Raw genomic sequence first — 11,209 nt, 5'->3', positions numbered from 1 at the left:
ATGGAGGGTGAACTACAAGAGAAGATATTTCAAAGACTGTGCCTCCTACAAGAAACTTAAGCAGATTTGATGACCAGAGGGATGGGAATAAATGGGAGCATTCTCCAAAAAAATAGTCCTCTCCAGAGCTGGTCAGAGGGTCTCCTGGTTCGCAGTTCTCTGCCTGCTACCTATGGGCTGCAAAGTGAGAGACAGATGTAGGAATAGCTGATGGGCAGGGGTGACATTAGATTACCCCCTCACCCCCCCACCACTGTCCCAATCATCTTGTCCTATGACCTGGTGTTTCAGGAGTTTAGGGAACTCAGGTTCTTGCCTGCCTCTCTTCTCAGACGCATCAATCCCCTTGTCCCAGGTCACTGCCAATGTCTGTCTTGGCTCTCCATGCTTGTTCTTCCTGACCTTGACTGAAAGCAGCCCCCAGTCTCCTCCAGCCTGGGGAAATTGGGAGGGTGAGCTTCAACTCCCTAGCCCAGGGCAGGCTGGAACCCTGAGGGCAGATGGCAGAGGCACGGAGGTGGCAGCTTTAAGATGGCCGCAGGGAGAAAGGTAACTGCCAAGCCTAGCTGGAGAGGAGACTGCCCTTCTCGGAGGGAGGGGATAGTTTGTGCTCCCTGTGGCCCTTGAGCCTCTCCTGGGAGCTCTCAGACAGCGGGCTGCCCGCTGATGGTGCTGCACTTCTCTGCACCTTAGGGCTGGAGGTGGGCAGCGCTGCTCTGTTAGGAAGAATAGTCCCTGATATTTCTAGACCTCCTCCTCTCAGGCAGCTCCCAATCTGACTGCTAAGCTTTGCCACCTGTTCAGGTATTTCTTTGGGTTCAACAGGGAAAGACTGTTACGCTGCCACGGAGTCAGCGAGAGGAAAGGAGTCCACACTGAGCGCCCAACTCAAAACGCTTCTTAACAAGTACCGGATTCCACAATAAAGCTGCTAAATAATTCAGCAGCCCTGATAGGAAAATGCAGCTTCCCGTTCAGTTAAATGAATGTCTTTAAAGGGGGTGGCTATAATGAATAAGTTGGCTGTGATTTAATGTATATACATGCTAAAAGGGCAAAAACACCTAATCCAGGGATTGCGTAAAAGCAGGTCAAGAATTGTGCTGCATGCAGAAGCTAGGAGTTTCAAAAGTCTCTCCGTATTTCATAAATTTGGATTTCTGAAAGAACACTGTCAGGTTCCTTCCTGATAGTCCTCCCCATTAGACAAACCATCATATGGATGTGGTGAAATATTGCTCATTTTAGAGCCTTCCCTGCAGGAAAGATACACTTGGTTGTATCTTAACAAAATATGAAAACGACATTGGAAATCGCATACCATTTAATGTAAAACCTTCGATTTTTAAAACGAAATAAATAATCCAGACTGAAATCTAGAAATTCTGGTACTCTAATAGCATCTTATATTAAACACACACGTATTCCATAGTAGATAAATATTTAAATTCCTTCCATGTTTAATGAAGGCTTGGGAGAGATTGAAGTACTTTTCAGAACCTATTGGCAGCTCCCAGATGAAATTTGATTTCTATATTGGTTATTTTTTGCTCATCTGTCAGAGAAAGGTGGTATGTATCTTGTGCCAGGCAAAATAGTTTTCCCTTTGGGAAATTTCAAATGTAACAAACACTGTAAAACAACTCCTTCACCATCACCGTCAGTTCTCTGAAAGGATTAAAGTATTTAATTTCTAGCTGTACTGTACAACTATTTTACATTATCTTTTAAACCGTCAAATTAAAGAGCAGGATTATCTATGGGAAGTGAATTGAAACTGAAAAGGACCACCTCTAACTATATATTTACAGGTAACTGACTTTCACAAGTCCCACCTTCGGAATGTGCAGAATGGGGGATAGAGAGTGCATGAGATCTCATGCCTAATCATACTGGGAACACTCATTTTTAGCCCTGGATTTGATTTCTATTTCAAATTCTATATTAACTTATCAGCAAATCTCTCTTCAACTATATCAGTTAAAGCCACAGAATGCAAATTCGTAGTTAATAACAGCAGGAAGCCACGGAGAAAAGCGAGGCTGGCATTAGCAAGGGGATTCAGCCACAGCCAAGGTAAAAAGATATCCCAGGCCTGCCTCTCTTCCTCCTGGCTTCTGAGGGGCCATTCAGCTCCCCACCAGCCTCCCCTCTACTTGTTAAAACATCAAATAACACACCAATTATCTAAACATCAGATTTTCTATTTTTATTAAAAACTCACAAATTTATTCAACATGTTTTCTTTCATACAGTGAATGGTCTAATATGCACTGGAGGTCACACAAGCTTAGGTTTATCAGAACAATAAAAGACATATGAGAAATTTAATATATAAAGAAAAAAGTAGCAGCTGTTGACTGCATATTTGACCATAAAATTTAAATATTTTGGACTTTTATTTTAAAGACACAAAAATAAAACCTGTGTGGGTCTATATAAGTCATATTAACAATTCCATGAATGTTCAACAGGACTAAAAATTAGCAAAGATGTTTTTTTAAACCTTGTAACACTTTTTTTTTTTTTTAACACTTTCTCAGGTTGTGGTGCTAGGCACCTTTACAGTATTTGTGCTATAATTATTCTATTTGGCAAGTGTCTGAATATCATGTTTTCTCTTTGCCTTGTGTAAACAACACCTTTTTACATACTAGCACAGTGAGCTGCGAGCCCTGCAAATCTGTCAGAACATCTACAGGAAAAGAAAATGAACAATTTTGGTTGATTGCTCAAAACATTTTGTTTTTGAACAAGAGGTTTCAAAACAGGATATATTAATAAAACACTGAACTCCTGAATTTAACATTATACGTAAACAGTTGACTGTTTTTAGTTCAATAGTCTTTTTTTTTTAACTTTTTTTTTTTTTTTTTTTTTTGTATGTGTGAAGGTAGAATACTTTCTTGTACAGTTGATGTTCAAGTCATTTTACTGAGAGGTCTGGCTGGAGACCATACTATCCAGGGTGTTTGTGTGTATCTGTGTGTGTGTAGAGCTTTGTGAAGGTAGAAGAGTTGATACTGAGGGCTTTACATTTAGAATTTTGCTATTTTGGCAAAAACAAAAAACCAAAAACCCAGATAGACAAAAAATATATATATATAGTCCCACCTGATGCACAGCAGGTCGGCGTTTCTGAAGCTATAAGAGTTTGTTGTCGCTGCTCCTGAACACTGAGACAACACTAGTGAGACATTTCCCGGAGCCAGAACCCTCCGGGCTAGCCCGGGAGTGCCCCGGGCTGCTCCACCTCCCTCAACCGGCTGTGCCTCTCCGCCTCCCTCCCTGCGGCTCCCGGCGTCACCACTGGCCGAGCGTCCCCGAGGCCGCCTTGGGTGTTCCTGTGCCGTCCTCCAGCCGGGCGTGCACACTTGGGGCGTCTGTCCCCACATCCGGGTCCAGGTGGAAGATGGGGAGAGGTCTGCATTTCCCTTCGGGAGCCCCAAATCTGTACCTCGCCATCCAGCGCATGGATCTCAGTTCTGCCTCCAGGCGGTTTTGGATCCTGTTTCTTGTCCCCCTTTCCCATCCGGACTCCCCAGACGGAAAATGGTCCCCGAGGCTGAGGGAAGTGTGTGTGTGTGTGTGGGGGGGGGGGGTGACTTGCTTTTTATGGGTTTTTTTTTCTTCTTTTTTTCTATTTTTCTTAAATAAAGGTTCATTTCTGTACAACCACGAACTCCGCGGACTGTGCGAGATCCCGCTACCACACGGCCGCCTCGTTCATTTCGGGGGGGTGAGACAGGTGGTTCCCATAGCTCGCCCCGCCGTTGACCGACAGCGATGAGAAGGGCGGGCTGGGCCCGAAGACCTCAGCCGACATTGAGTGTAGAGGCCCGGGCAGGCTGGGCTCTGGGCTGGGCGAGTCCCCTGGGGGGTGCGCCAGGATGTCAGTGAACCGTTGCGCTTCGCTCGACGGGTGGTGTCCGGGCAGCGGGTGCTCCAGGCCGCCCAGGGGTGTCCCGGAGGGCCCGGACGACGGCACGAAGGGCAGGTCCACTGGCGTCTGAGCCTGCGAGGACGGGGGGCCTTGCGGGAAGAAGTCGTAGTTGCCCCCGGGCCCATAGTACTCGCTCTGGTAATCTGCGGAGCAGCAGGGAAGAAGATGTCAGGGCGGAGGAGGAACGAGGAGAAAGGCAATAGGGGGAACTCGCTGTTGGGGGGCTCCCCTGCGGGGCTGGCAGCAGGGGGGCTGCCTGGTGCAAACTTTGGAGCTGCTCCCTACCAGCCCACTCGCCTCCTTCACGGTCAGGAATTCAGCACTCGGTGCCGACTATCGACCCTTGATTTACTCCCCAGCCTTCTCCACCTCTCTCCCGCTCGGCATTCCTCTAAAGAAAACCGGGAGCGCCTCCCGCGCTGCCACCCGCTTCCAACGAAGCCAATCCCGGCTGGCCGCTCCCTGCCACTCGGCAGCACACTCACCTCCGTAGAAGGAGAAGGGCCCGTTGGGGATGAGCTCGCCTGGCTCCAGGCGGTCCACCAGCGGCCGCATCCGGCGCGGGCTGCGGAAGAAGGCGTGGCGCCGGGCGCCCAGCGCGCTCAGCTGCTTCATCCTCCGTTCCTTGGAACGTCTGTTCTGGAACCAGACCTGAAGCACACACGCGGCCGGCGAGGTGAGGCCCCCGGAGACCCTCCCCTCCCCCCAACTTCGGGTGCGCGGCTGATGGTCCCGAACCCCTCCAACCGCTAGCAAGACTCGTGTCTCCCAAGTGTGTGCGTGTTGTGTGTTGTGTTGTGTTGTGTTGTGTGTGGGGGGGTGGGGGTGGGGGTTATGTCTCTGAGTGGGCCGCGCAAGACGGCCCCAGAGCCAATGATATACGGGATTCCCGACTGGGGACCTGGGCAAGCCTCCCTGCCCAACGTGAAGCAGTTGGAGTTGTTTCCAACAGTCACACTGTCACAGTTTCAGCTCCTGGGGGCTCTACACACATAGACAACCTCCCCAAATAGTGTTGGACACACACAGCTTCCCATTCACGGTCCCTGGCAGCTCCCTCCCCCGGCATGATCGTGACAGAGAACTAAACAGTCTCCTGTTGACGCTCGGTCTACCAATGACAGTGACACCAAAACCCACAATCTCCTTTTCACAGCCATGCAAATCTCCCAGTGCAAAATATACTTGTCCACAGCCTCTCACTGACAAGGACACAGACATGCAACCCTCCATTCACTGCAGGTTGGCACAGCCTCCCAGGGGCTACAAGGCCTCCCCTGGAAGGCAGCCTGCATATGTGTTCCCTGGCACACTCAGCCTCCAGGCACACCCAGCACATCCTTGCAGAGCCTCCGCAAGTGAACCACTCACCTCACTGTGGGCTGGATACTGAGGCCCAAATCACATGCAGCCCCAAGTCCTCACAACACAGTGGCACAGATGCCCAGATACCTACCTCGCCTCCGTATTCCACTCTAGACTGCCAGAGCCTGAGCTGACTCCAGCCCGGGGCCTCTCCCCTTTCAAACCAGGATGCCCCATCTCTCTCTGGAGAAGATGTCCATCTCTCTGCTCTGGGGCTTTTCTAACTTAAGTAAGAGACCCACAAAGTAGGTGGGGGACACAGAGGGAGATCTATGTTGTGGAGAAGTCAGTGGAACTGATTAATTCTGGCATGCTCAGAGACCTCTGGGCTCCTTCCAAAGGTGAGTGTTGCAGAAGAAAGGGTCCCAACTCCCTAGTGGCATCCAACGATGTCCCCTCCTCTGGCTTCAGGCTGAGCTCCCCATCCCTCCCCCTCTGCCAAGACCATCACCGGCTACAAACTGGGAAATGGAGGGAGCCTAGGGATTTCCAGATGCCCTCCGCAACGGGGCAGCACAGCACAGGACACCAGGGTAGGGATGTGTCTGGGCCTCTCCAGTCCTCCCTGCTCCAGCCTCCCAGGACTCACTCCCCTCCTTGAGGCTGGGTTTCCCCAGCTTGGCCTGGGTGCTGGCCTAGCGGAGCCATGTCGGTCTGGATGCTGGGTGGGACTGAGTGGGATGCCCACGCCCTGACCTGGATGACACGCATATTGAGGCCAGTCTCCTGAGCCAGTTGCTCCCGGATGTGGCGCGTGGGCTTGGGAGTAGCAGCAAAGGCCGCCTTCAGAGTTTCCAGTTGCTTTGCCTTGATGGTTGTGCGCGGCCCCCGTCGTTTGGCGCCCAGGTTCTGGTCGTCATTCTCATTGCTGCCCCCTTCCTTGTCCGATACGTTGGCACTCTCCGAGTCCTTGGCATCATCCTGTGATGGGTCTTGGGAGTCTGGAGACAAACTGGGGTCACTGCCCGTGGTGGCTGAGGAGAGGGAAGGGACAGGTGAGCAGCGGCTTCACAGGGCCTTCTTCCCCCAGGACCCGCCCGCCCCTAACGAGCTGGGAATTGGGGCCTCACCCGAGTGGAGGCTGTTCTCTTTGGCGACACTGCTGTTGCTTAGGTAATCCTCTTTGCAGACAAATTTGTTCTCGTCGATGATGTAGAGCTCCTCGCCAGTGGAGAGTTGCTTGTTACACATCATGCAGGTGAAGCAGTTTAGGTGAAACACTTTGCTCCGTGCTCTCCGCACCAGGTCGCTAGGGGAGATGCCCTGCGCGCAGCCAGCGCATTTGGTACCGAAACATCTGCGGGATGGGAGAGGACCAGTTGGTGAGGGGCAAGGGGAGAACGGAGGCCAGGAAAAAGACGACAGAGAAGGAGAGAAAAAGAAAGTGGAGGAAGAAGAGGTGGAAGGGGAAAAATGAGGAGAGACAGCGGATGGAACCGTCAAGAAGGCAGGAGAGGGCGCGGGGCACCAGTGAAAAGTCAGACACATGGTTAGAATGAGAGAGCGAAGGGCCTGAGCTGCCCCCACCCCCGCCTCATGCCCAGGGTTGTCCCAGAGGAAAAGAGCGCCTTGGGAAGACGGTAAGGCGGCGATTGGAAGGGGAAGGGAGGCACTTATTTTCCTGTTAGATTCGGAGAACATTCAAAATCTAATCAGAGCTCCATGTAAACGCGTCCCGAGCGCCGCTTTTCTCTCCTAGCGTCACCTTTCACTGCAAAAGGACCCGCGCATACGCTGAGGGTTGGCAAGGTCCAGTCCCGCCGCGGGTAGAGAAACAGCCGCGGAGCGCGCCTCCCGCTGCCGCTGGTCCGCCACCACGTTCAAGCCGAAAGCCGGGCAGGTTGGCCACCGCGGGGCACTAGATGCCGTGCTGCGCTTTACGGGAGCCAGGCCTCTGGGGCCCGCTGGCAGCTGGCACCGTTCGCTGTTCTCGGGTTCGGCTCCAGCCAGTATTGGGAACAACAGGCGCGGCCGGCCGAGGTTCAGAGGCTCAGCCCGCGCTTCCTCCCGGCGATATCAGCCTCACAGCGCTTTTCTCCATGGTTCCCCGCAATCAGAGACACGCTTCCTGGGGCAGCGCGTTCTGGGCCACTGAGCAAAGCGACCCGGATGGTTTCGCACCCTCACTCCCACTCCCAGTTTGATCGGTCACCAAAAACTCAGAGGAGAGCAGAGAGCAAGTCAACCGAGTAAACTGGGAGGTTTCAAACCAGTACAGAGGAATTAAAATTCGCATTTGCTCCTATTTCTTCTCGGTTGACTTTCCTGTTTGTGTGGATTTCGTGGCAAGACAGTGCGTTCGAGAGAATACATTAAAATGCTAAACGAAGGGAGGGCGTCTGGAGAAGTCTGCCGGCTCACAAGAGCCGGGCCTGGGTTTTCCCCGTTTTCGGCAGGGAGGTGGGGCAAGGGGATGGCGGGCAGTGCCTGGGAGAGCTCCTAGCGGAGCCTGCGCCACAAAGCCGAGGTTCGCGTTGGGCGGAGGCAGATACTCCCGCCAACCCAGCAGCCGGGAAGCCGAGGGAAAAGGTCTTCCCGGAGGCTGGAGTCCTGGGGGCATTTCACAGGCGTGGTTCACTGTGCCCAGGCCGGCGCTTGGAAGCCAGTCGGGGTTTCAAGAACACCCTGGAATGTGCACCATAGGCGTTAGGGCAGAGTTTTTCCCTTTCGCCGCCAAAGCGAGGGACTCAAAACACTCCAACGCAAAAGCCTCCGCGGTTCCCCCCAAGACCTTTTGGAGAGGAAAAGGCAGTGGCATGGATCTAGCCCGGTAAAGACAGAGCTGGGGTTACAACGTCCTAGGGCTGTGCTGCTTCCTTCTAAGCTTGGAGGGGCTTCTGGGCTTCTGGGATCAAGCGGACTCACACCCTTTCTCCCCAGGCACGTGCAGCTAAGCCGGGACCCACAATTTCCAAGACGCAAGCTGGGCCGCGTCCCCTGCGCACTGCGCGCCAGCTGGCGAACAGGCGGGTGCCCATGGGACTTGGCTGCCCTCTCCAAGGCTGCTCCTACCACGGTTGCTTCGGCCACGCTGACCTCTGATCCCAAGCTGGCCGGGAAGAGCCCACGGGGAGGGAGCAGCAGAGGCGCACCAGGGAAGTACTCACCGGAAAAAGTCGTTCTTGCAGTAGAGCTTGCCTTCCCGGGAGAAGCACTTCTCGGTCAGGTTGCATTTACATTCACAGCACTGGACGCACTTGACGTGCCAGGCCCTGTCCAGCACGTTCAAGAGGAAACGGTCCAGGATGGGCCTTTTGCAGCCGGCACAGTGCACCATGGTCTTTGGTTTGGTCGGGTGAGGCCGGGAGAGAGAAGAGCAGGTAGAGCCTAGGGGATGACTCCCGAAGACCTCAGCAAGAGCTCCTCAGCCCCTCCAAAAAGAGGAGACACACTGGGGGTGCAAGCCAAAACCCGCACCAGGAAATCAAAAGGGGGTGAAAATGAGGCTGATGGGGAGCAGAGGGCACCTCGGTGGACTGTGCAGCCTGGGAGTCCCAGGGCCCCGGGACACAGCAGCGCCGCCGCAGCTCCTGGGGCGAAGAAGAGTCTGGGCAGGCGAGAACGCAACTCTTCTGCCCAGAGCCCACGGAGGAGTGAAGGTCACCGAGATCGGCGACGGGAACCGAAATAAATAAAACGGATTCGGAGAAAGAAGAGGAGGACGCAGCGAGCTCGGGTTGCAGGGAAAGCGCCGTGGAGTTCTCTTGGGCTTGAGGTAGAGCTGTCAGAAGTCAAAGTGCATCTGCTTTTGTCGGGGTGTGAGGGCGGGTGTGTGTGTACCAGGCTGCCTACCACCGACCGGGATTTCCCCTCCTCTTTTTTTTTTCTTCCTTCCTTCCTTCCTTCCTTTCTTTTTTTTTTTTTTTTTAAAGAAAAGAACAAAACCAGTGGAGAAGCTCTGGATCCTACACTGCCGGCATCGCGCAGCGGGTCCGGACTCGCAGGGCGCCCGTCGCGGGCCTGGGGAAGAGGGAGGGGGTAGGCCAAGGGAGGAGGGAGGGAGGGAGGGAGGGGAAGGCAGGAGGAAGATCTCGTTGTTGATTGTTGTTGCTGCTTAAATTTCCCCCGTTTGGAGAAGTGTTTGTGTCAATCGTGAACGCAGAGGGACAACTCCAGGCGGACGCAGCCAGGTGCGCTTGCTTGCTCCCCACCTCCCCAGCCCCGTCACCTCGGCCCGTGGCCTGCCTGGCGGCCTCCGTGTTTTCAGGACGGCCCTCCCTGTTCCCGGACTCCTTCAGGGAGGTGAAACGGTCTGGCTCCTCACCGCGCCTGGCCGTGCATCGTGGCTCCAGTCACAACTCTCGGCCGCCTGTGCGCGCAGTCCCGCATCGCTCGGCCCGCGCTCCGGGGGCCTGCGTCCAACCCCACAGTCGCTGGACTTTCTTTTCCTTTTCCCCCTTTTGTCGCTGTGGTGGCAAATCTGGGTTTCCTTTCTAGCCTCTTTCCTTCCTTCCTTCCTTCCTTTTTTTTTTTTTTTTTTTTTTTTTTCTTTTGCAGCGGGAGGAGTCGGGGGGAGGGGGAGTAGCTTGGAGAGCTTGGAAAAAACGTCCTGGTGCAGCAGCTACAGTTCTGTGCGGCTGGAACAGCTCAGCAAGGGCCGCTGCTGTCGCCGCCCAGGCCGCAGTTCGTTGCTGGCTGTCCCCGGACAAGCGTCCCTCTGTCCCTGGTCTCCTGGCCCAGTCCGCCGCCCAGGCGCGTCTCTCCCCAGCTCCAGCGGCTCGGTCACTGCTCCTGGCTGTTGGCTGAGCTCTGGAAGCCCCCTCGCCTTAATGCAGCGCCCGCCGACGTCACCGCAGCCTGCGACCAATCAGCGGCTCGCGGTCCCTCTGTAAACCATTCTGCATCCCCCGGCCGGGGAGAGTGCCGGGAGACCGCGTTTAGAGGATCAGTGGCGGCCGCATCCGCCGCCCGGCGCGGTGCGGGCGGCGGGCAGCGAGGTGCCCGAGCCCCTCCTGCTCCGGTAAGGCCTCGGTTTCGATGGGAAGGACTGAGAGCGCGCGGCAGTAAGGCGCAGGCGGAGGGCAGAGTACTGTTGGAAGGTGGGATTAATCCAAGGTGGAGCCTTGTTGAAGGTTCGGGTGCAGCTGGGTCCGGGAGCCCTTGTGAACTGTTTGACTTTGCAATTCAGCGGGTGTTGGTTTTTGTTTTTGTTTTTGTTTTCCCTTCTTCGTGCTTTCTTGGCCTAGAAGTTTGTCCCGAGCACAGCGCGCGTTTTAGCGGGAGTGGGGGAGGGAGAGCCACAGGATCTTCCTCCTCTGGTTCCTCCGTTCCTCCTCCCCCAGTCCATCCAAAGTCCACAGGGTCTCGGTCTCCCAGAGACCTGGGTGTCTGTTTCCGCAGCGCGGTCTTGGAAAGTTGATTCCGGCGCTTTCCTGATGGGGGCGGGGGAGACCGGAGGCGCGGCACTCGGGAGGGGGAAAGGAGTGGGTGGGGAAGCGCCACGGGTGAGGAGTTGCAACCCCGGCGAGAAGTTGTGAGAAAACTGTGATCCGGAGACACCTTTTACATACAAAAACAAACGACTAGGCGGGAAACCGCAGGGCATCAGTGGCGGCTGGCGGGTGGAGGTAGTGGCCGTTGGGAGCAGGGACGTCTGGGGCCCCACAGAAAGGCTGCAGTGGATTCGGCTGTGCAACGTACGGGCTGAGTGGGCTCGGCTTCTCCTCCTCCCCTGTTCCAGGTTCCGGGCTATCAACACCTTCCGGACACAAACCGCAGACCATACCCCCTTGTAGTTCTCTCCTCAGGGAGCTCTTACTTCCCTAATCCCAAATATAACGTCGGGACCACTGCCTGGAGGCAGATTATTCCAAAGGCGGAGTTCAGGTCCGGGTCCTGAGAATCCTCGTCTCCAAGAGTTACTCTGGTTTCCTGGATTAAAGCCAGTCAAATACCGAATTC

General features: G+C 54.6%; 1 protein-coding gene and 1 long non-coding RNA gene across 6 annotated transcripts in view; one reads left to right on the top strand and one right to left on the bottom strand.

The window, feature by feature from the left end:
- Positions 1-2,194: 2,194 nt before the first annotated feature.
- On the bottom strand, positions 2,195-10,075 carry LHX1 (LIM homeobox 1). Of its 2 annotated transcripts, none has more exons than XM_059149094.1 (5): positions 8,416-10,075; positions 6,379-6,605; positions 6,005-6,282; positions 4,429-4,594; positions 2,195-4,086 (listed from the first exon to the last, which is right to left on the bottom strand). In XM_059149094.1, exons 1-5 carry the CDS (start codon positions 8,583-8,585, stop codon positions 3,707-3,709), a joined length of 1,221 nt encoding a protein of 406 aa, XP_059005077.1. In that variant the 5' UTR covers positions 8,586-10,075; the 3' UTR covers positions 2,195-3,706. The 2 variants fall into 2 exon arrangements, with proteins under 2 accessions (XP_059005077.1, XP_059005078.1); XM_059149095.1 differs by lacking the exon at positions 8,416-10,075 and adding an exon at positions 7,014-8,378.
- Positions 10,076-10,090: 15 nt separating this feature from the next.
- The window catches only part of LOC131816406 (uncharacterized), a 28,292-nt gene continuing 27,173 nt past the window's right edge, over positions 10,091-11,209 (top strand). For 2 of the 4 annotated variants that reach the window (XR_009348056.1, XR_009348059.1), the window contains exon 1: positions 10,091-10,268. This is a non-coding gene — a long non-coding RNA (uncharacterized LOC131816406). The remainder of the gene's footprint in view (positions 10,269-11,209) is intronic. The other 2 variants (XR_009348058.1, XR_009348057.1) reach the window with 2 other exon arrangements.

The sequence above is a fragment of the Mustela lutreola genome, chromosome 15 (assembly GCF_030435805.1).
Source record: "Mustela lutreola isolate mMusLut2 chromosome 15, mMusLut2.pri, whole genome shotgun sequence".
Lineage (NCBI taxonomy): Eukaryota > Metazoa > Chordata > Mammalia > Carnivora > Mustelidae > Mustela > Mustela lutreola.
The sequence above is the reverse complement of the archived record's forward strand: the minus strand, read 5'-3'. Positions and strand labels throughout refer to the sequence as shown.

Excerpts from the sequence above, each read along its gene's own strand:
- LHX1 (XM_059149094.1), bottom strand. The coding sequence starts at position 8,585 with ATGGTGCACTGTGCCGGCTGCAAAAGGCCCATCCTGGACCGTTTCCTC. Across the intron at positions 6,606-8,415 it reads TGCAAGAACGACTTTTTCCG|ATGTTTCGGTACCAAATGCG; the intron begins GTGAGTACTTCC and ends CCCATCCCGCAG. Across the intron at positions 4,595-6,004 it reads TCAATATGCGTGTCATCCAG|GTCTGGTTCCAGAACAGACG; the intron begins GTCAGGGCGTGG and ends TGTGTGCTTCAG.